The sequence below is a fragment of the Gavialis gangeticus genome, unplaced genomic scaffold (assembly GCF_001723915.1).
Source record: "Gavialis gangeticus isolate Ggan-Ray unplaced genomic scaffold, GavGan_comp1, whole genome shotgun sequence".
NCBI lineage: Eukaryota > Metazoa > Chordata > Crocodylia > Gavialidae > Gavialis > Gavialis gangeticus.
This window is the reverse complement of record NW_017729009.1, coordinates 18171482-18195394: the sequence shown is the minus strand read 5'-3', so window position 1 is coordinate 18195394 and position 23913 is coordinate 18171482. Positions and strand designations below refer to the sequence as shown.

Here is a 23913-nt window from a genome sequence, read left to right as displayed (position 1 = left end):
CAGTCACTGGTGTTGTGACACCATTTTAGTTCTAATTTCCCTAGTGAGGTAAAAAGCAAGTGGGTTCGTTTGTTGCTTTTTTTTTTTTTTTTTTTTTTTTCCCCCCTGTATGAGCATGCTCCTGGCTCACAGTTAAGAAAAGATTGTTAATTGTGCCCGTATTATGTGCTGTGATTTTTGTAATGAAGATGTACATTTGCTAAGGAATACCAAACTCATTTTCTCAAGATAGCAACTCATACTCTGGAATCTTAGAAACTCAAAATTATTGCTTCAACCTTATACCCTGTCTATAGGGTGTAAAGAATGTTTGTACTAAATATAGCTTTGCTTTAAAAATAGCAATAAAAGAGCTTTCCTACACTTATGGTAAAGGGGAGGTATTTTGTGTTAAGGTTTATGTACTGTTGCTCTATTCTGATCTATATAATTTACACCAAACTGCAAAATACGATGTACAAAAGGAATGACAGTCACCATGTTGATACTGCATGAAGCATCAGGTTTTTTTATTATTATAAAAGAATAGAATAAAAAGTTCACTAACAATCTATTTTTAATGTGGAATACAAAAATCTGGCATAACAGAAGTCCCTTTTTATATAAGTTTGGAACATAAGACTGATGAGACTGTACCATGGGTGTTTTGAAAACAATTTTTGAAATCCTATCTTGTTTCTCTTGCATTCCTAATATCTGTAGCCTAGAGGGTGTTTAAGAAGTAGTGAGGAGATATAGTTTCTTGCTAGACTTCTGTACATATTTAATCAGTTAGGACACTTTTTAAATCGGTGGTTCTCAATCCGTGGACCAAGGGCTATGTGACCCAATCAGCACATTGCTTTGACCCATGTGACATCCCATTTTGTTTTTGTTTTTTTTAAGACTGCTTTTTACTTAGTTTGCTCATTTAAAATGTGCTTGGTAGACATTTGACAGTGTAGAAATGATAGGTATTACAGAATATTGATTTGTATTGCATTACTGTCAGATAATCGATACAAAACATTTTTAAATGTATCCACAGGAAGCAAGTTGTGTGGGTGCAGCCCACAACAGATTGAGAGCTGCAAATGTGGGCCGCTATGGCAGATAGGTTGAGAACCACAGCTTTAAATGATTCCACAGTCAGTTTCTTTTAGTCTTGGCTGAACTTTTTTAACTTCCAATACCTAAATTACTTCATACTATTTCTTCTATTTTTATACAAGTTTGTCCCCCTCTAATTGCTTCCTACAGATTCTTAAATTTATACGTTTCCACTGGGTTGATATTTTTTCTCTGGTGCACTTTCAACCATGACTACATTAGATGTGTGAGATGTATAACAAAAGAGAACATTAATTTTCATTGGTATTTATATTAATGCACAGCAATGTTGCTGTTATTGTTGAAAAATAGAAAGACATGTTTGGAGTCACTGTTAAGATCGTTACTGAATTATGTAAAGCATAATGGTCACTTTTCTGTGCTATTCTTTCTGAACAAAGGAAATGAAATGGATGTATAATTAAAATGCATGCATTGAAAATAGAAGTTGGCTCATATAAATGTAAGTTGCATTTTTAGTGAAAATGCAAGACCTTATCTGCGTGCAAAATCCACAGTGTTGCCTTCAATGGGTTTCTTTTGCATCAGAAGGAAGAAAAGCGCAAAGTGAAGCATAGCTTTCTGGAGCGGCTGGTTAGTTGGAGTATGCTGGCAAACTGACTCTCTTTTCCTTCCTACCTGTCGGTCAGCATTCCAGCTGCAGACTGTGCTGTCCATTGAATTGGCTTGTTTCAAAGAAGATAGATATGGTTACATAAGAAACAACATGTAGATATGTAGAAGAAAAAGAGAGAGAAACCCCTTACAACACATCCTGTTAGGCCTCCTCTTGGCTTTTTCTTTCAGGGTCATTATCAGTGGTGGCCACATAATATATTCAAGGTTCTGAATATAATTTTACACTGGAAGATATTTGGAAAGTATAGGCAAGGCAGAACAGAGAGCTTCTATATTTAGTAGTTGTACATTATTAACTAGTAAGTAACATTACAGTGTTGCACTTAGTCATACTTTTACTGTGGTAAAGCTGATACCTTGCTGCATTTACATTTTTGACTAGAGGAAATTCTGCAAGGGAGTCAAAATACTGCAGTGTGGTAAAAGTTGATACTTTCATAGAATCATAGAAGTAGGGTCGGAAGGGACCTTGTAGATCTTCAAGTCTGACCCCGCTTTAAGTGTGGGTATCCTGTGTGTTATGTAGACTGTGATATAGTATGTTTAATGACGCACGTTGCACAAGTCCATTTCATCCACACTCACTGGTTTAAAAAATAAAAAAAATTCTCTACTATATTCATTTGACTCTCTCATACTCCCAGAGTCCCTGCTGCTCTTGGAGTCTAAACCATAATCCGGAAACTCTAATTATAGTAATACAAAACAAATGGAAATCCTGGAATTGTCTTTTGCACTCTAGATCACACAGATACTAGTTACAGGTATCAGAGCAATAGGTGAGCCAGTTGTGAATCATCAGTGCAGACTTGTGAGAAGCCTTTATTTCATAGTACAACTTTAAGCTGATTAACACACTAATCTCTAAGCCTGCAAGCAAAGAATGCAAGATCACCACTACACTTTGTGCTCATACTCACTGTTACCACTGCAGTACTGAGCAATTAGAGGTGCGTCCCTGCAATGAGACTTTTATAAAGAGGTTTCATCTTTGAATGTCTAAGTGGAAATTAATGCACTGGGATTTATGATGTCATTCAGCTGTCTAAATTTGTCCTCTGTGTTAAAGGTAAATACAATTCAGGTATGAGAGCCTGTTCATTAGAAATGGCAAGATAAGATACTGCCCTCAAGAAATTGCTAATGTTAAAAAAAAATCTGACAAAACGTGCTTCTGTGGTCTTTTTCCTACTGTAACTTGCTAGAATCTGAATACACATGGGTGCTACTGAATTCTTCAGGCTTTGCATCATTTTAAAGGGGCTTAGAGGCTGCAGGTCAGTTTGAAACAACTTATTGATTGAGGAGGAAGAAATAGGATTGTGTCAAGTCCATCTGCTTGTGCCAAAATGAGTCAGAGTTGATTATGTAAATCATCACAGTATACTTCCTTTCCTTCTGTGCACTGAAACACTTGATGGTGTTAACTTTTAAATCTTCATCATTGAGGCTTCTGAGTAAATAGCTACAGAGATGAATGTGATTTCCGCCTCTCGGAACTATTGGTTTTGCACTCCACAGACCCAAGCACACATCTCTTAGCATCCCCTGTATTTAGTTCATTTCAAAACCATAACAACTCAGACTTAATTTTTTTGAGAAGGCATAAATGAAACCAAGTTTTTGGAAAACGTGAAGGCAGTTTGGCAGTAGGTCCGGTATGTTGTTGTATACCGCTGTGAAAAAGTCCTCAGTAGGGGAAGTTCATCTCCAGGATTCATTTGGTTTTTGTCTGGTCAGTCTGCTAACAAGGATATTATATGTGGTATCAACTAAGACCACTAGATCATTTTATATACATCACTGAACCTCCATCTTCAGTCGCTACTAAATCTTCACTTATATTCAGCGTGTTACAGGTTCAGTTTCTTGTCCATACACTGTATCCTCTCTGGCTGTCTTTTCTTAATATGTAGAACATGTTGCAGAAACAATACTGTACTGAATATCTTTTAATGGGAAATGGTTCTTTTCTGGTTTTTATAACATTTGTCACTATAGTAGCTATGCTTCATGCAGCTCATTTAAAAATTTCTCTCTGAAAGGGTCATATACTCCACCACTCCATCATTGTGCCACCTAAGTAGGTAAGTTAGTTTGAGGGTGTTTAAAAAGTCCCTCCAGTATTTTTTTTTCCCATATGACCATGCCACAGAGATGCACGCACAGACCCAGTGCTTTCTCTGTTCCATTCTTTGCAGCATCTGCCTTCTCACGCATGACTTACTGAATCACAATAGAAATCCCTCTGTATGCTAAAACTGAGAGATGTGATTTCTTGCCTAATACAGGAAATGCACTAAGGTTGTGCCTTGTCAGTCTTTTTACTTTTGCATACATCAGTCTAAACTCTGCTGTTATTTTAGTCTTAAAAAATACATGGCTAGCTTGGAAAAATCCACACTTAAGTTGTTGAGGATTTAATTTTTAAGAAAAACAAATTATCCCGATTTTCTGGCTCACAGACATACTTAAAATGTTTTAAGGTACTAATAGTAACTTTTGGCTTCTGTTTCTAAAGTTCAGACTCAAAATGGTTGCTGGGGAGAAATCTCTCATATTTTATAATTGTTGAAAGGTCTGCTCAAAAATGGATTAATAGCCCTATGGGGAAAAAAGGGGCAAAATATTTTAACTCATTTCTCTGCAATGATGTAACTTGCTGGCTCTCAGAAAATCGAATACCTTCGTTCCGATATCAGCTAAGTTAAGCAAAACGTGAACATTTAGCTTCTACTGAATTTACATGCCGAATTGTTTAAAATGTGCTGAATTTTCTAATATATTAAATAATTCACTTAACTTGGTTTAAGTATATTTAAAGAAGGCAGGTAAGTTCTCGCTATCACTGTCTTCAGAAAACTTTATTAGTCAGCATCCCTTTGGCCTGGACTCATCTAGAGTCTTAATACATGCCTCTTATTCCAAGATCAGCTGAATTTCCAAATCCTTCTCAAAATTCTAAGGAAACCACCACAGGAGGATGTCTCTAGGAGACATTATCACCCCTGTCTACCTAGTTTCTCCAGCTTCCATTCTGTTTTATTTCTGTGTTTTTGAACTGTTGCTGCGAGCAGTGTTCACTTGTCTCTAAACAGAGCATAAGGTTTAGCATCTATTGGTTTACATGAGTTGGGAGTCACAGGGAATGTTCCCAGGATTGGTAGTCATTTACCGAGTTTTCCAAGTCACTGGATCTCCAAGTGGTGCAGTGAGAACATCCATGTTCATAGAGTATGTTAATATTCTTGCATAGAAAGAATAAGGCGTCATTATGGCTTCTAACCTGTTTTCTGTTTGCTCCTATACTTGCTGTTTTTGGGGGTTTTTTGGGTTTTTTTTTCCTGTCCAGTCTTGGCCCCCCTCCCTTTCCAGAGACAGGCATTGGATGTGTTTTCATTTACATCATCTTAGCTACCTGAAAGTTGCTCCCTTCCAGCCACTGAGCCACTTTTTCTGTTAGGAATGTTTAAAGGCAATTTCTATAAATTTCAGTCCAAGTGGATCCTAAACCTACTTTCCCTTTTCCCAGCACTTCTTCCCACATCCTTTTTTGCTTCCTGATTTTGATCGGCCTCATTTACTAGTTCTTCACTAATTCCTTATTGGTTTTCAATGTCAGTGTTTTACCCCTTTGTCAATTGTCATTCTTCCATTTCCACCTGTAGTTCCCACTGGAAAGTATCACCTCTCCTGTCATTCTGCATTTTCTGACACTTAAAGGAAGGATGCTGTAGTCCAGCCCATTGGCCAGATCCAGCCTGTGCAGCCGTGACATCTGGCCTTTGAGGCTCCACACTGGTTTAGAAATTTGGTGGTGGGGGAGCGGTGGCACCGTTTAATTTCCTCTTCCTTGCTGCCAAATTTCCAGACCTGTAGGGAGCCCCATAGGCTGGATGATATAGTCCTGCATGCTAGATCACTGGTCCACAGCACCTGGGGTCACTTTGTGGCTGGATCTGGCATGCAGGGCCAGGGCACAGGATCAAAGCCATACACTAGCCCTGCATAGGGGTTCCAGCCTGTGGATCAGCTGTGCACCACTCCTCTGGTCCACAGGGCTGGAAGTTTTTTGAACACCACTGATAAAGAACAATGCACTGTATTTATGGAAAATAGATTGAGAGATTATTTTTTTAAATTGTATTAATATGATAGTGTTCACTGAGGGGAATGTAATTCTACTTATTTGATCTCACTAAAGGGAGCTAAAGACCACGGGGACAAGGTTTATATAAATACTCAGTTAACATACAATGTTAGACTTGCCTGTCTTAATTGCTTACAGCGGTTTGCAATAAGGGGCATGTAAAGTATTTGTAAAGGGCAGAACCAGTAGTAGTAATAACAGTGAAATATTTAAAATCCAAACAGTCAGTCATTGCTGGTTCACAGTCAAAACATGTGCCTGAAAAATGTTTTAAATTCATATATCATGCTTAAATTTTCACCTTAAGGTAAAGCAGTTCGAGCCAGTTTAAATCAATTTAGGAATGTCCACTTAGATGTTGCACCAGCTTTAATTAAAATTAGTTTTAAAACTGCCTTTTGCTAAACTGCTAGGAATGTGAATGTTGTCAAGATCTAAAGGCTCCACGTGGGGGACATGTTCCTAATTAGTGTAGCACTATGTCTCCAACTGCCCTTCCTGCTTGCTAGAGACCCACAGATGTATTAGTTGGCTCTGAAAAGCCATGAGCTATCTCCCTATCAGTTCAACCCCTTCCAATCCAGTCTTCTGTGAAAATGATCCATCTCTGCAGCCCTGCCGGTTTCCTCTAACTAGGGTGACCACATACGTGGGATAGTTTGGCTGGGATAGTTCTGAATTCCATAGGCTGTCCTGGCATCCTTGCTGGTTGGCAAAAAATGAAACAAGTCCCCAAATTGCAAGATGTGGGGTGCAGCATGGGGGGAGGCAGAGCAGCATGGTGTGCCAGGTGTGCAGGCGCTGCTGTTCCTGCCTGCACATGCCCAGCCCAGCTCCTTCTGAACAGTGGCTGGAGGTGGGTGAGAAGCTGTGCTGGGCTGGGCACCACTCCGCCTTTCCAGGGCATTGGTGGTGTTGCGGGGGGTGTCTGTGACCCTCTTGACCATGGTGCCCTGGGTGGTCGCCTACGTTGCCCACCCCTGGTTGGTCTGGCACTGTGTGGCAGACAAGTTCACCACAACAAATTCTCTTCTCAGTGCTTTTATAACAGTGTTAGGACACTGTCTCAGTACTGAGGGTACTGTGGTCACTGGGGCACCACACACACACATGCACATGCATCATGATCACAGCAGCGCTCTCCCCACCACTCTACCCCAGGCAGGAGGAGCAGGGCCCAGCCCAGCCAGCCCCCTGCTTCCAGCTGCTGCTGAGGAGGAGCTGGGCCAGGCACATCTGGGTGGCAGCAGCGGTGCCTGCCTGCTCACCTGCCTGGCACACCATGCCGCTCTGTCTCCTGCCAGACTGCGCCGTTGACTGCTTGCCTCTACACTGCTGACAGGGGGATGGAGGGGAGAAGTGTCCCAGATTTCCTTAAAAATCTTATGGTCACCCTATCTGTAACCTTCCCTGTTGATTTGGATAATGTCAGAATGAGAGCATCAAGGCCAGCATATATTGTAGTAGAAGAGATGAGATCTCAGATTCTACCAGATTATGTAGCAAGAGTACATAAATTGTAAATCCACAGAGTATCAAAAAACTGGGGATTGGAAAGTAGGGAGGGCACGGCACCAGTATCCAAAAAAAAGTAAATAGTAGTTTCATAGAAGAAAACCACCAGTAAACACCTTATTCTTTTCCCACCTTCCACCAAACAAGTAGTATGTGAAATGTGGATATAAAATAAAGAGAGATTTCCTCCTCTGATTCGACAGGCCCGTGTGCGGTCAGCTGAACTTGATGGTGCTAGAGATGGGAAAAGACCATGGGGAGCATGGTTCACTGTATCCTTAACTAGTGTACAATAGTAAGCTCTCTTGTTGGTCTTCTGCTTTTAATTACTTGTTTAAAGGGACAAATTGTACTCTTTTGTCTATGTACCTGCTCAGCAAAATAATTGAATAAAGCCTAAATCAATCTTCTAGAGAACAGCCTTTATTGAGACTTCTACAGCATTGAAAATACATTAAATAGTAAGAAAATCAGCAGTTGGATTAGGTACATCATACAGACAGCTCTGCAACGTAAGCAATCTGGGAACAGAAAGTCAGACTTTTATACACAGATATGAGTATGCACCCTTCAGTTCATTTTCAGGTAATATGTAGACTGTTTCAGGATGTTGACCTAGGGTTAATTCGGCTCTCATTTTATTCCAAATATTGTGAGTGGTAAATAGGATGAGTTAAATTAGGAGACAGGCAAGTGAGTTCAGTTTAAACCTGGGGAGGGAGGAGACTAGGCCACCAAAAAAAAACTGGCACAAGATTTGGTCCGTTTTGGAGGCTTGAAGTGAGCTAATTGGGAGGGGAGATGCTGGGATTCAGGTACACGTGGGTAGGGGAGCCTGGTTTTGCTAATGGTTTTGTCAGAATCCAGATCATGAATTAGATTTGGGGTTTTTTTACCTGCTTTGCACACTATGGTTCAGAGAGAGGGAGATCTCTGAGGGAAAAGGATTGAGGGGGAGAGAGGGGAGAAATTGAAGTCAGATTTGTTTGGTCTGTTAACTTTTTTTTTTTTCTTTTCATCTGATTGAAAAGAAAACTTAGTAGAGGTTGTTCCATGTTCCTCACCACAGTCATACACAGTGTTCCAGCCCCAGGCTTGCCCTGAAATCAAATCATGACACAGTGATCTCATTCATACTGTTACCTTTCATTTCTGCACCTCAAGTGCTGGGATCACTTTAAGTTTCCTATTGGCTTGGTTAAGTAATGTTCTGGGGTGGAGTGAGGGGTTGTGCTGAAGTCATTTGACTTATCCAGGCTTGGAGCAAAGAGTGAGCCTTGTGGCCATAGAGTTGTGAGTTGCTTTTTAATAACTGAGAGAGTGCTAGGATGCCTTGTAAGAAAGATACGGGTGGGAGTGTTTGATCATTTGTTTGGGAAGGCAGAGGAGGGTGTTTGCTATGGGAAGCAGGCAAGCAAGTAAGCAGCCGTAAGCCACAGTATGATGGCTGGCCAGAGAGGCATCCACACGCCTACGTGCGGCAGAGATCTGAGAGTATGGGCATAAAACCAGGTTGAGGTAAGCAAGAGTGTGAATTTTGAGCACCTTAGCTACTTGCTGGTAATTGCCCATGTTCATGCATTTACCTTGCAGTAAATGCAAGGTAGATTTCCACATTTTCATTTTAATTCACCAGGTAAAGCAGCGATGGGTCAGGGTAGGGCAGTCAGCCATGTGAGCAGTCAGTGTTATGCTGAGAGCCCCCAGAAATGTACCGTATACCCCAGGGGAATTTTGCTACACCCATTCCAAAAAGAATAGATACTATAATACACTTGTTACCATTTGCATAGTCTAATAGTGTCCATACTGCATTATTAACTGCAGTCTTTCATTTAATTTTTTTTTTTTAAATTAACACTTTCGGTCAAGAGCCGCCTACAGACAATAAATTGAGGAGCCACATAAGCTGAGATCGCGTTTCGCTGCCCTAGGAAGTCCACAGCACTAAGAATCCAGTGGCCTTGATAGTTTGCACATGCTGTAGACAGGAGCAGCAGCTGTGGGTGGACTGCACTGCAGTACAGTTTCTCCTTCTTACCCCATGTTTCATCCATCCAAAGCCAGAAAACTTGGTCATTATGTGAGGGAAGATTTTTGCTCCCAAATCTAAAGTGCTGCTTGAATTAATCTCCCATAATTGTAGCTAAACATAATGTCCCATTCATTTTATGCTGTTACACCAATCCCAAGCATTTTTACATAAACTAATGGAAATTCTGAATTATATGCAACATGTATATTCAGTTCATTTTTCCAAAAAAAAAAAAAAAAACTGTGAAAGCTGCTGTTTTCTAAAATGTACATTGTTCTGATGGCAAACAGACAAAATGTATGTGGTAAAAGGAGGGGAAGGGAAGTTCACATATAGGTTGGAGTCTGGATGGAACTTACTCTACAATTTTTAGAAATGAAAATATCCATGTAGGGACCTAAAGGAATCCTGTGGGCTGATGGTGCAGTTTGCATTGAATGCCTGTATTAGTGTCTTTATGGCATTTGGAAGATATTTTACTATGGTTTTAATGCTTATTACAGCTGCACTACTTTGATCGTGCCTGTAGTCTCCATTGTTTTCTTTTGATAGAACTACTAAAACTTTATATTTTGGAAGTTTCCTCATTTCTTGGTTATGGTATAATCAATTGGCTGCAATTTCTGATCTCTGTGAAAACACTGATAAAACTTCTAATTCTTATTCCTGGACTGTTGCATTTGTATCAACTGCCACGGAGAATGCTCGATCTCCTGATAGTACAAATGTCGGCTGTTGGGTAATATTGACAAATAAGCTGAAATAACATTTTTGACATAAGTCTGTGCCCACACAGATAATTTGGATGTAATTGAATGGGTTGATCAAGAGCCTGTGCTAAAAATATCAAATTCGCCCACCCACCAAGTGAAAGGGAAGGATTGTTTCAAGGCAGCGGCATTGAGTGGGGGCATGGGGCAGTGGGCTTAGATATTCAGTGGCTTGACAGTTTGGCATTTCACCTCTGAATGCAGGAGTTCAGATTTTACTCAAGTTGCAAGTAAAACGAATTGGTGGTCTCAGCACAGTCCCCACCACATAATTTCTCTTTCAAAAAAATGTTCGTGCTGCTGGACATCGAGTGGCAGCGTTTACTTGAGAGGGCAGGAATAGCTGAGGTCCGGCCGCTCTGGAGGGGCAAAGCAGCGAGAGCTGTCTGCTGATCGTGCAAGGTCCTTGCAGGGTGCTGAGTGCTCAGTACCTGCCAGTAACTTTATTATCCAGAGCTGTGTGCTCAGCCCTGTTCAGGGCCTAATCCGTAACGCCTCCCCGGCTATTGTAAACACAGAAACTTCCTGAATTACGGCCAGACCTTTAAGCAAAACTAAAACAACATTTTTAATACTCTCCAAGGCAAAAGACTGTATTGGTTAACTCCTAAAAGTGCTGTGGTTTTGCCACAGGCGAAGGGAAAGAGAGGGGCACGGCAACACGAGCTTGCAGATTAGTAATGCAACTTGCCTGTTTGGCTTTTTTTTTTCTTTTTTTTTTTTCTTTTTTTTTTTTTAATAAAATTTCCTGCGTAAAAAGGCAGTCGGAGTCGTTTCTCTGCCCCTGTCTGATTGTCCCTGTGTACGAGCTGAGAGCTGTATTGTACCTTTCCAGCCTCTCCAACTGCCTGTGCCTATTTTTATTTGTCAAGCTGGGGCTGGGCTGGCCCGCGTCCAGATGTGTCTCTCAAGATTTGGTGCTGATGAGCTATTTATAGAACTGTGGTTCCATTGTCATGACAACCGTGCTAGAGGCCAAGGCGGCTGGGAGCTATTTCTGGACTTGTGCTGTAATGTAAAACTGATTGGGAAAGTTAGTGCATCCTCTAAGCCAGACTAACTTTAGACAGGCAGAAAGAAAAAAGAAAGACGTTGAGAATTTCTTTAAATAGATTTTCCTTTTCTCCTTCCTTTCCCCGTTTGTCCTTTTGGACCACCAGCAATTTCTTTATGTATTGATTTCTTTTTTGATGGCAAAGTCCTCGCCAACAGGTCAAAAAACACGTCTAAGTTCTGTGCCTTCTTGTGCACTTTTAATTGCGTCGTTTAGAAAGCAGCTTGCGTACCAAACGGCTTTTTTGTGTGCAAGGGAAGGTTCATGTTTTGCGACAACAACACCAAAAAAAAAAGGTATTTTTTTTAACAATTGTTTAATACTCTGCAGTTTTAATATTCTATTTTCTTGTGTGCTTCATGCTCTCCACACCATATAAGGAACTGTAACCTTGATTACCACAAGATGATTCCAAATCTATGGAGTCATACTTTTCAGCTTTCTCATTATTTGCTTCAAAATTAGACTGATAGTGCCCCTCCGCCTCCAAGTGGCTGGAATGCTCTGAGGTTCTTCTGTAATTAAAGCCGATTCCTCACTCAAAACCACTTTTATATAATATATACACATTAATATTCTATATATTTACCTCTGAAAGTTTGGGTTTTAAAATTCTTCTGGCCTATGAATAACTTGTTAAAAATGTACCTTTTAAAGAAAGATCATCATAGCCAATAAATAATTAACTCAAAACTGGAAATATAACGTAAATATATTTTCAGCTTAATAGGGAAATTTTATTAAACAGTTATGTCTTTTGGTTTTCTGCAGCTTCGTTAACTTGCATGGTCGCCGCAGAGTTAATTCCCATGATAAATCTTGCTCTGAAGGGTGCCCTAACACGTCTGGGAACTGGCATGCAAAATCTTATCCCAGGAACAATGTATTTTAAAAAAAAAAAAAAACCATACAAAAATGTTCCTTGTGATTATAAAAATATAAAATGCTAGATGTTTTCTTGCATACCTCTGCCTCGAAAGCAATTATTTGGGTTTTTTAAAAAAACATAGTATCGCAAGTATTTTAACTGGCTCATAAATAGATTGTATTGGGATTTTTCTACTCTGTGTGTGTGTGTGTGTGTGTGTGTGTGCGCGCGCGCGCGCGCATGCACTGCTACGTATACATGAACACTTTTAGAAGATTTATAAGATTTTTATCATGTTTGCATGACCCACATAAACCATAAAAATCTCCTTCTAAATTGTGGAAAATTTTATTATAAATATCCTTTTTAAGGGGGACAGGAGGGGAAGGAGAGACTAGTGTAACTAGATCTTTTTCTTTACTAAATTTTGAGGAAGTATTATATGACATAATTGGCTGATACATTTTATATGTATACACTATCCTTTATTGCAGGGGCATGGTAAATATTAGCAAGCTCTAACATTTAACTCCGTCAGCTTACTTTTTGTTTGCCTCCATATCCTGCCATTCCTCTACTGTGCCAACATCCTCAAATACCATGTTTATTAAGAAGAACAGAGGTATTTAAGAAACCCCTTCCACCAATTTAAGCAATAGGATTTTTGGTTATTTTTTGTTTCCAATATCCTGCTCGCTCCCACGAATAGAAGAGACAGGCAGAGCTGAAGGATAGCCGACGTGTGCATGTTTGCGACTGCAAATAAATGCAATGCCCTGGGTTTGTTTTCAGCTTACTGACCTGAATGAAAAGCCAGAGTTTTAACAGTGTTGCAGACCTCATGTTTTGAGCCTGACAAACTTCTCTGGACAGATTTAAAAAGCAAACAAACTTCCAAGTTGCGGTACGTAAAATTTTTAGAGTTCTCAACCTGAATGTCCCTTTAAGAAGAATATTATCGTACTAAATAGCAACTTGTAGTTGCAGAACAGTCCAAGCCTGGGTAGAAAAAAAGCCTCTGATAATAAAGTGCAAAAAAAAAAGGAGCCTATATTTGAACACCATTAACATTATTGCAAAAATTCAAACTAGAGAATAAAAAAAAAAGGGTGATTTGTTCTGGAAAAAGAAAGGTATATTTTATATTCTGTTACTTAGACAAATTGAAATTAAAGGCAGTATTACCATTGTTTAAATCTGTTTTTAATGGACACTGGGACCGGTCCTGCAGTCCTTCATCAAGTAAAACCCCTGTTGTTTCTGATGGGAGTTCGCAAGAGTGAGGACTACAGAATCAGGGTGCTGATTGGTAAAATTAGCAGACAACTAATAGCACTGTTTCAGACACTAAGTGAATTGTAACTGCAGCTTTAAAGGTAGCCCTGGCCACAACAGAGAAAACTTTGCTTAATTTGGAGCGCTAATAAAAGCACTGTCTAACGGGAGACGAGGATTCTGCTCCCTCCGTTTGAAGTGCATCTACTTTAATCTCTCTGTGCCTTGATTGTAAACGAGGGTTAATAACATCGCCTCTGGCATAGAGCGCAGGAGTCGTGGTATCTGTAAAGTGTGAGACTCAGATGGAAAGAGGTAACAAGTGCAAAAGGCTAATACTTTGGGGAGATGTTACGAATAAATGTTTGACTTCCAGTTGAGATGGGGTGTTTTGGAATGGTTGATGTGCAGTTCATTGATACCAAGTGCCAGGAAGTCAATATCAGGGAAGGGGGGGCTGGAAAGAAAAGTAAGTGGTGGTTTCATTTTGTTTATAAATTCAAGTTATGACCTGACCAAAAAAAAAATACCTGGTAGTAATTAAAATGTTCTTTCCCAGAATTGGTGTGTTGTCTCTTGAAGGAGACCTTTGCTATGGTGTGTTAAATGAGAACCAAAGGTTCTTTTAGACAGATATTGAAAATATTGAACTTGATTGAAAATATTGAACTTGTCCGTCAACCATTTCATCAAATCACAAAGACCTAAAATTTCAAGTTACTGTTTATGGAAAGGGTTAGTAAGTTTTCCTGTTTCTTCAACGAGGGAATTAATCTTCAAGGAGAGGCACTCTGATTATTGTCCAGTTCTTCCAAAAAGGATGAGAGAGGTGGTGGATGGGCTGAAACTTTTTTTTTTTCTTTCTAATGCATTATATACCTTTTTGTTGAGGAACATAAACAGAATCTTTTCCACTGTGGCTGAGGCTTAGTAATTTTACATCAACAGGTCTCTTATCTCAGAACAACATTGTTCATTTGCTAAGTTTGACTCTAAAAATGTAAGAACACGGCAGTATCAGAAAAGAAGAATAAACAAACTCTTAAACTCCCATGCTATTGAAGTGGGGATAGTAACATGATGATGACTTTATCTGGAAATCCAGGACATTGGTTAGGGATGGCGAGGTTATTAAACATTTAGAGAAGGATTTGGAGTGCATGTGTCAGTTGCTGTTCCCCGCACAATGGGAACACGCTTGTGCCACCCTTGTGTGAGATTTGTTGCATAAATGCAGTGTCTAAAAACTGCAAGGGAGTTAGCTGGATGCAGTGATTTCCGTATAAAGCATTTTGCATATTCTTTTCCTTGCCTTTGAGGAAGGGCTGAGGTTAAATTAGATTTTATTTCAAATTGCTCTCATTTTTTCTTTTAGTTAATATGGTGAATTTTAATATCCCAGGCAAAAGTGTGTTGCTGAATTAAGGAAAATGCTTCTGCTTTATCTTAATTCAGTTCCTTAATTGCTAGCAACTAAAAAACCAAACCAAACCGTGTATTCTCACACTGTCCTTTTGTAGTGTGGCCAGCCAGTGTCTAAGTGGTAGTAATTAGGAGTGCGAGGAGCCAGTCCTGTGACATGGTCGGTCAGGATGCGTCTCTGAGCGAGCACTGAGAGAACCTATTGACTGGCTGGCTTGTTTGCTTTCTGGCAAGTAATTTCCTCATCTACTCTCCACAAAATCTTTTCAGAAAAAGGCAGTGACTAATTTTTGTAATTTGAAGCAGAAATTGTTACTGATGTAAAATCTGTGTTCATGGATTCTTTGACTCCTGTGTTTCTGAAACATAGCAACAGTTTTGCTCCATCTCACCAAAGCAATTTTCTCAGGACTTCCGAACATACCAGAGCTCCCATAGCAGGCTTCTCCACAGCTCCTTTTTCTCAGCAGATTAAGTGATCTCCAGTAAGCTGGAACCATGTCACCGTACATTTTGTTCTTTTCCCTAGCTTGAAGGCCCACGGCTGGAATTGCGTTCGGGTATTTTCAGAGCTAAATTCACTGCTGACATAAATAGACACAACCCTATAGGAATCAGGCCCATGTGCCCCGGCAATGAATTTGGCATACAGACTAGCGCTGAACTGGCCCAACTCAAAGCTTCACGTTTTGAGCAGGGACTTCAGGAGAAAGAATAACAGTTATGATGAATTTGTCCTCATTTTGGATTGATTTTAGTTTTATGTTGAACTAAAAATTGTAAATATCCCCTGGGCATTAATCTCACTTACTAGATACATTGCATACCAAGAACTCAGTCTTGATTTGCAGTGACTGGGATGTCTCTGGGTATTGTACTGTGAGCTTTCCTGAACTCTTTCCTCCCCCCGATGCAAACTGATTTTAGTTGCATCAGGAGTGATGGATTTTCCACTGCCCTTTGGCTTTCTTTTTTCTTTCACTTGGCAAACATCACAATGTTGCAGCTCAGCTACCCAGTCAGTTTATGGGTTTGTGAATCGGGGATTGTTTTTCGCTTATATTCTTAAAATTAAAGCATTTCTCATAGAAGAGGAGATGCGCACAAAGGAGTTTTTCATTTAACACTTCCATTGCTCTTTTTCCCAAAATTGCTGCTGAAGAATTGTAGGTTTGCTGGTAACTTCAGACTAGCACAGCTAACGACCTCTTTCTGGTAACTATCACACAATGACAAGCTTTCTTCTAAACTCGTATTGTTTTGAATATTGGACATTATTGAATATTGGAAATGTTTTGGGAGGGAAGAAGAAATGTTGATTACGCTTGAATTTGTTTTACCTGGCATGAATGTTTCTGTTGGAATTCATCTCCAGTACAGTACTGCTTCTCCTATGTGGCTGGTGTTTTTCGAGGAAATCATAGGCCTAAAAATAGTCTGCATAAACAACAGTAAGAGGTTTGTACTTTCAGTTCCAGGTTTTAGAAAAGTCTTGTTGTTGTTTTTCTAATTGTCAGAGTTTCCAAAACCCGTAGAATGTATTATAAAAGTAGAGCGAATATTTGTGGAAGCTTACTATAAAATGTTGCTCTTGGGTGAATATAGCATGGAAAGGCTGGATGCTTCAAAATTGCATAGGTGACTAATATAACTGTTTGTAAAATAGCAGGAATTCCTCCATCAGACATCCTCCAGCTTCTGAAATGTAGGTTGTCACCACACGTTATTGAGACTGCACTATTAAAAGCAGAATAACATTAATGAGCGTAGAGACATTTCTACAAATCTAAAGCCATAGTAAATTTGCATATTTAACACACTTCTTTACATTAAACAGTCATTTTGGGCGGGGTGGAGGGGTGTAATTATAAGTGAGCCCGGAAGAGAGAAGATAAAAATCCAGCATGTGAAACAGCACTAAACACTTCCCCACACTACTCTTTGTATGCTCACCTCCCTTTTTGCCTTATGATCCTTGAAAAACTTTGTCTGTAGGAGCTGGAGGGTTTTAAAGTTTTAATTATTTTTAATAACATGTTTGTGTTTCCTAAGGTAAATGTTATAAAAGTCTGACCTGGATCAGTAATGATTGAAAAATCTTTTCAGTGTCCTGCCAAATGAATTGATCACCTTAGTCCAGGTTGTAGCAGACAGTGACCACAACACAACACCACCTTCAGATTGGTCTGTCTCAGCCATCTGTTAGCAGTACTAGAGCGGCTGGCTAGTGATTAAATAAGCCTGGGGACAAGGGCACAGATCAACAAAGAGATTAATTTCAGTAGGAATTAGGCTTCTAAATACCTTTTCTGCATTGTCAGAAGCATGAGTTTGTGTGTACACATGCATCTGTAGGGAAAAGCTTGAGTTTCCACTCAGCTCGTTGTGTTGTCCTTGTTCTTCTGCAAACTGGAATTTGGTTGCAAGGAATCCCATGTGTTGTCTCGCGAAGGCACATTGCTCCTAGGATGGTGATAAATCATGCGTTACCAACAAAGGTAACTGCAGGCACTTCTTGGTATTTCAGTAATACAAAATGGAAGGTGTCTGTGTTGTCCTTGATACCTGTTTGTGTTGACAGGTGTAATGCAGAGATGTTGGTAGCATCAAATCTGAACTATGCTGTAGGCAGTAAAGCTAAAGATTTATGAAAGTCTAGAGCTGAGAAGGAAGACTAACTTTGTTAGAAATTAACTGCCTGCCTGCTTGTATGCCATAGAATCTATTCCATGCAACCGTGGTTTACTGTAGCAAGAAATAAGCATGCATGAATGGGTTTTCTTGATAGATGTCTGAGCAGTTTTAAACAGCTTTGTAGCATTTTTGGAGGCTTTTATGCATTAACTCTGCTTTAAAACCAGTTGTTTGCAAAGGAGGTGCATCCTGGGATTTTTGCTCCCAGTTAAAATGAAAGAAAATCAGAAGGGTATGATTTTCTAGAGCAGTGGTGTTCAACCTTCCAGCCTCATGGGCCAAAAGAATGGTAGGGGACCAGTCCGTGGGCCAGATCAAGAATGGGGTCAGCACGTGGTTGGTTTATGCATGTGGTCTGTGTACCAGCCCAGCCCTGTGTGCCAAATCTGGCCTTGTCCAACCCCGCCGTGCAGATGTGATCCAGTGTGCAGTTGGCAACAAAACAGAAATAAACACAGTTCCTCCATTTTTAACAAACTGCCGTGCAGTGAGATTTTAAAAACAACGTTCGTATCTTACTTTGAGTTTATTTTGCCTGAATTTGTTTGAATTATATTAATGTTCTAATGTTGACAATAGATAATGTTAGCACCATTTATGTCAGTATATGGGTATTTCTATTTATTGACACATGTTATTAGAATGAAACTTTGTGATTTAAATGGAACTATTTTGTTGAAAATTGTAATGAGATTAGCAGGCTACATGATTAAAGTTGTGTTTCTGGCCCTCTGCTGGATAGTGATAGAAAATGTGACTCATTAATATTGCATGCTATATGCAATATATACAGTTTAGCATTTTTTTTAAGGAGATATGAAATGCAAAAAATACACAGTTACCATAGGAGCTGTTAGTTAAAACACCTAAAAGATATTCTACTCCATATATTGTAATTAAACTTTAAATATAAATCTCATAATTTGACAATGAAAAAGTTACACTTTATTTTTTTTCCAGCTTTCTAGACAAGATTGACATAGTCAAACAAAATGAATATACACCATCTGACCAGGTGAGCAAAGTTTCACTATGAAATTCTAAAGTAAACCTTCAACTCTGTCTTCAGGGGTAACTAAGTTTTGAATTTTGCACTACATTTTTTAGCTCTCTCTTGTCCAGTTGGCAGCTGTGGTCACTAGTGTAGCTATGGTCACATGTGCTGTACAATGTTGAGTAGTGCAATGAAAATTAACTTTACATTTTATATGTTCTGTGTCTCAACTCAAGTGCATCAGTGGCAATGTACTGTGAAATGAAAAACTGCACAGGTTAAAGTATATCTCAGACTTCTGTAACAATAAAAGCCATCCCTTTTAAGCATATGAACTGGAGAATAGCAGTAACTAAATCCTCTCCCTGAATATTTGTTATACACATTGCTTTATGTCTGTGATTTGGTTTGTGTTTTCTCAGTGCTCTGTCTCCTGCTATAAGCTAGGTCTTTACCATCAGGTTTGGAGCCACATAACTCTTGGTTAAGGATAATTTCCAGTCCTTTTTGCGTATATTACTGTAAAATAAAAGCTAAATTAAATAGCAGAATAGCTTACCAGCCACAAATCTCTCCATTTTAATGTAGTATGTTCTGCAAGGCTGCATTCTTTTAGTGAATATGAGGTTAAATGCATTTAGTAATTAAAAGGAACTATCATCAGGACTGACTCAACTTCCTTTGCAAATGACACCCATTTCAAGTTTGGAACAGCGTGTCCAGTTAGCAGCAGTTAAATACCAAGCTTTCCAAAACCACAGACACCCTTTGCTCAATCAAAGTGAAGTGATCCAATTTTCATTACATTCCTACAGCCATTCAGAATAACTTAATTATTTACCAAAAAATGTGTTTTTAAAATACAATTTGGACCTTAATTTCTAAAACTTAATACTGTGTTACAGTATGAGCATTTAAATGAGCTGTGAAACCTAATGATAAGAAACTGGATGAGTTGCTATACCATTACATGCAAGAACTTGGGACAGGCAAAGCACTCGGCAGTTGTTGTTCTTTCATACTATGTGGCATGTGTTTTGAATACATAAGCAAAATCTGCATTTGCTGACTTGTGAGAGAGTTGTATGTGTGGCAGGCTTTGATTCTATTTACTAACTTGTTCTTCAGCATCTCGCGTTGTCATGTACTTGCCACTGTGACAAAAGCCGAGCCCAACAAATAGATCCCCACAGGTGGATTCTTTTGCCCATCTGGAGCCTTGGAGCACCATATGGGTTCTGGGATCCACCTTCACGGATCTGACTGAGATCAGGGCCATATCAGACTTATGAGCAAGAAAAGAAATGGAGACGTCAACATTTTTTAATATTTTAGTGTTTAGAAAAGCTTTGTTAATTTGCAAGGTTCAAATCACATGGAACAGAATAAGATCCTATATGTGAACTGGCTGGTCTTCATAAATAAAGGATCTTGTCCCATGCCTGGATCCCTACAATCAGACCTCCCATTCCACTCCAGCATTCTTGTTTAATTCCCTGAGGGCTGTAGGGATCTCATTGCAAGATCTAGGACTGAGGTTCCAGCAGTGAAAAGTCAGTCTGAGGCAGAACAAAAAAGAAGAACCTTCTGCCAGATAGCATTCTCTTTCAAGTGCAATTCCTTCCCACAAAGGAAAGCAGCTTCTGGAGTTCACATTGAATATTTAATATAAACTTCCCTGATTTTGTAAGTTTTCTGATTGCAGGCGATAATGACATGAATTGCAATTCTTGTTCAGGGTTATTTCATCCTTATTTGCAGGAAGGATGTAACAGTACAAGCATACTCTTACCTACTTAAAACTCTTTTTCTTTGTCCCATATGAAAGCATTCGTTACAGATTTCATCCAACAATTCAGTGGCCCATTTAGTCACACTGGAAAAGAGATTTGTACGTAGGTGTCTATCAGTGCGCTTTCTTCTTTGTCAGACTATAGATTGTAGTCTTCATGTAGCAGGCAAATGTATGAGGTTTTGTTGAAGGATCAGGTCCCCAGCCCCAAACCAGGTATATGCTTAACTTCTTGCATATGCAGAGCCCCATTTAGCCTCACAGGAATTTTATGGGACAGAGGGGCAAAAAATAAAGAATTTTTCCAAAATTTTCTTGAGCACCACTGATGAGAGAACAGTTTAATATCCCTTGCTCCTGAGGTTAAATCGCATAGGAATGAATTCAATATATTCCTCAAAGGCTGAGTTTCTTATAAACTACTAAGTCATTTATCTCTATTTCCAAGGAGTTTTTTAAAAAGTGAAAAAAGTAATATAAAATTGCCTAAACAGTTTTTCTGAACTGGGAAGGAATTTATAAAAGCTCAGTGCTTCAATTTTTCTTGTTGGAGCAGGGCTTTGCTTGTAATTATTTATTCTGGGCTTGCTGGGGCCACTGACTTAGGGGAGCCCCATACGGACACCAGGTGATAAAGATTGAATGATGTTCTTCAGAGCTGGATGTTTTTGGTCTGTGTTTTTGTTCTGGTGTTATTCTTGTTCTGATGATGAAAGCTCTGAACAATTGCTAGATTTTTCATGTCTAATATTGTAATTACTGAAAAATTTTAAAAAGCATTCCTAACAAGTAAATGTAGTTGAACAGTATTTCAATGCATATATATATATTCCAGTATAAAAACTGTTAAAAATAGCAAGATTATAATTCACTATTAAAGAAATGATTAATATGTAGCCATTTTGTTTAATGATTTAACAATATAGTATAACCTTTGGATTTTGTATGGCTTTTACTCTAAGCTTAAAGAATGACTAATTTATGATTGTTTTACTATAATACTAGTGCAATAGAGAAGTAGCTTTTAATGGGCATATCAATTCTTAAACATTGTACTTCACTCTCATGGTCTTATCTGTATGATACAAATGAAAGAACCAAGTCTGAGCAGCACCAGAACTTCAAGCCTTTGGTTATTCAGAATGGTATTTGCTACCAGAACATGAACTTTCATGTTATAATTTTATATTAAGCTTGAATAAAATTGTGTTAATTTGTTAATTCTCCTGGAGGCTTTCCACGTGCAGATTGCTGCTTAACCCAACAGATAAAATTGATGGTGGCTTTAACTTATTTTGTTGGGCAGCTTATTATGTTGGGCTGTGTAACAACTTTCCATCTTTAGAGCCACCTTTGTTTGTTTAGCAGCTCCAAAGATCTGATTATATTTTGTGTATCTACAAGAAAGTTCAAATAAAACAGATTTTATAAGGTTTCCGTGCCTAAAAGATTCAGGTGCTTGACTGTCCAGCTCTTACTCTTAATGACTAAGGAGCAAATTCTGAACCCTGTGCCTTTCCCCTGGTTTGAATTATAGCCAAGTGCTATAGCCAACCTTGGTAGCCAAGTACTAGGCAGTTAGGGGGAAATACAGAAGAAATGTTACCTGAAGAGCCCTTCATGAGAGTTACTGAAGACCAAGGTCTGGAATGTCTCCTCTTACCTGAGCGGTCCTAGCCCTTTACTTTGATGCTGCTCTTCAGAAAAGCTGAATAGCAGCCAACCTTTGATTTCTTACCATAGGGTATACTGCTGCTTAGTGGAAGAAATTAGTATCCAATTTTGCTGTCTTATATTTTAAACAGTTATTTCCACCTCCCATTCCCATTGAAGTTAAGGGACGTGGTGAGCTATCACCCCCAAACATAAGTCTTGTTAGTAAATTCTTTAAAGATCCAGGAGATGCCAGCTGCTGAGTACTTGCATTCGCCAAAGTGGGAGCTGCATGTCAGGGTTTGGTACTTTGGCTCTGATTGTGGAAATGCTTACATTACAAGTTAAGCATTTGCAGACTGTTTGAAGGATTTTGTTATCTTCTCTGTGTTCGCTGCAGCACTGAAGTTGTTGCCAGTCAGTCATAAATAAATAATATTTTTTCTTTTCTGAGCTTGAAGGTTTGGAGAATGATTTAATCAGTGCTGTGAACCAATGGCTGTTCCCTTGTTCTCTAGGACCTTCTCAGATGCAGAGTTTTGACATCAGGAATATTTGAAACCAAGTTTCAGGTGGACAAAGTAAACTTTCAGTAAGTATCCTCTTTCATTCCGTGTGTTAAAGTGCTACATCTGGGTAATATGAATTAGCAAATTGGAGAAGAGGCTACTGTAGTCCTGTTCATATGTTGGAGACCACTTCCCTACTGCTGAACTTAATGCATAATGGCAAGCAGGTATTTTCACATATTTCTGTTCAGAAACTTCATAGCTTATGGTTTAAAAATACCATACACATTGTTTTGTATTTTTCTGCTTTTGATTTCCTCAGGTATATTTTTTTCTAAAGCTTTTTGATTATTTGATTCTCCTTTGTTCTATCTTTGGGCAGGGGGCTGGACTCGATGATCTTCCAAGGTCCCTTCCAGCCCTAATGTCTACGAAATCTTATGAAATCTAAATCTTTCCATAATGTTGAAAATAAGTTTCCTGCTGATTCTGTCTTTTTTGGCAAATTTCTTGTGTTTTAAATGGAGCTGACATTAAAATGGATGCTTTTTTTTTTTTGGTAGCAAATACATATCTAACATTTTATCTTGCCAAAATATGTATTGTGCTCTGGAACCATCAAAGTCAGGAGAGGGAACTGAAAAAAAGTGTTTTTTCTAAGTAATGCAAAAAAAGCAGGGTCATATCAATTTTAATTGCTCAATGATACTTATACATTTAAAAGGTGACATATATAAAACCAAATTCCGGCTTGTCTTCATTCAACTTCTGTCATTCTTGCTGGGAATTGTACATGGTCTGAGCAGAAGACATAGGTTTTGACAATGATCATTTATGCCCCAGTGTGTGCCTGTGGAGAACCCTGTTGACATCAGTGGGACTTTACATGGTCTTAGGTGTTTGCCCATAACAGTCTTGCTTTCAGGATCTAAAACTGCAATCTGGTTTTGTGAGCTTTTGCAGAAAGGCACTTGGAAGACATGAATTTCTTCGCTGTCTCCATTCTAATCAAACAGCAAATTTTAGAGTTGGAATTTTTTAGAGACATTTTTCATTATTTAGTTCAGCCTTATCTCAGTTCTGGTCTAACCAGTAATTTGAAACAATTAAATTGCTGCTAAGACTTCTGTAGTCTAAAGCCCCACTATACAGGACACTGCCTCCCATGTTACAATGTCTCAATGTTGACAACATGTTTTCTGAACTCCCTTCACTGTTATCACTGTTGCAAATCTAAATGGTCATTCCCACGTCACTAAACAAACATTTGGGTACAAATCAGACGCACGTGTGAGTTCAGTTTTGCACGCACAACAGAATATCTGGAACACCCTATTTTGAGTGTGTTCTTGTGTCCATGAATGTCTTTTTCCTTAGTGCTTTCTTCCCTTCTTTTATATGTTTTTTTTTAATCTTTATCTGAGCTATTTTCTTGATTTTTTTCCCCCCCCCCC

General features: G+C 39.0%; 1 protein-coding gene across 1 annotated transcript in view; it reads left to right on the top strand.

Moving 5' to 3' along the window:
• Positions 1-23913, top strand: part of GNAS (GNAS complex locus) — a 124604-nt gene that overhangs the window by 82400 nt on the left and 18291 nt on the right. The window contains exons 6-7 of the mRNA XM_019509761.1: positions 18472-18526; positions 22469-22542. Coding sequence (XP_019365306.1) covers positions 18472-18526; positions 22469-22542 — 129 coding nt within the window. The remainder of the gene's footprint in view (positions 1-18471; positions 18527-22468; positions 22543-23913) is intronic.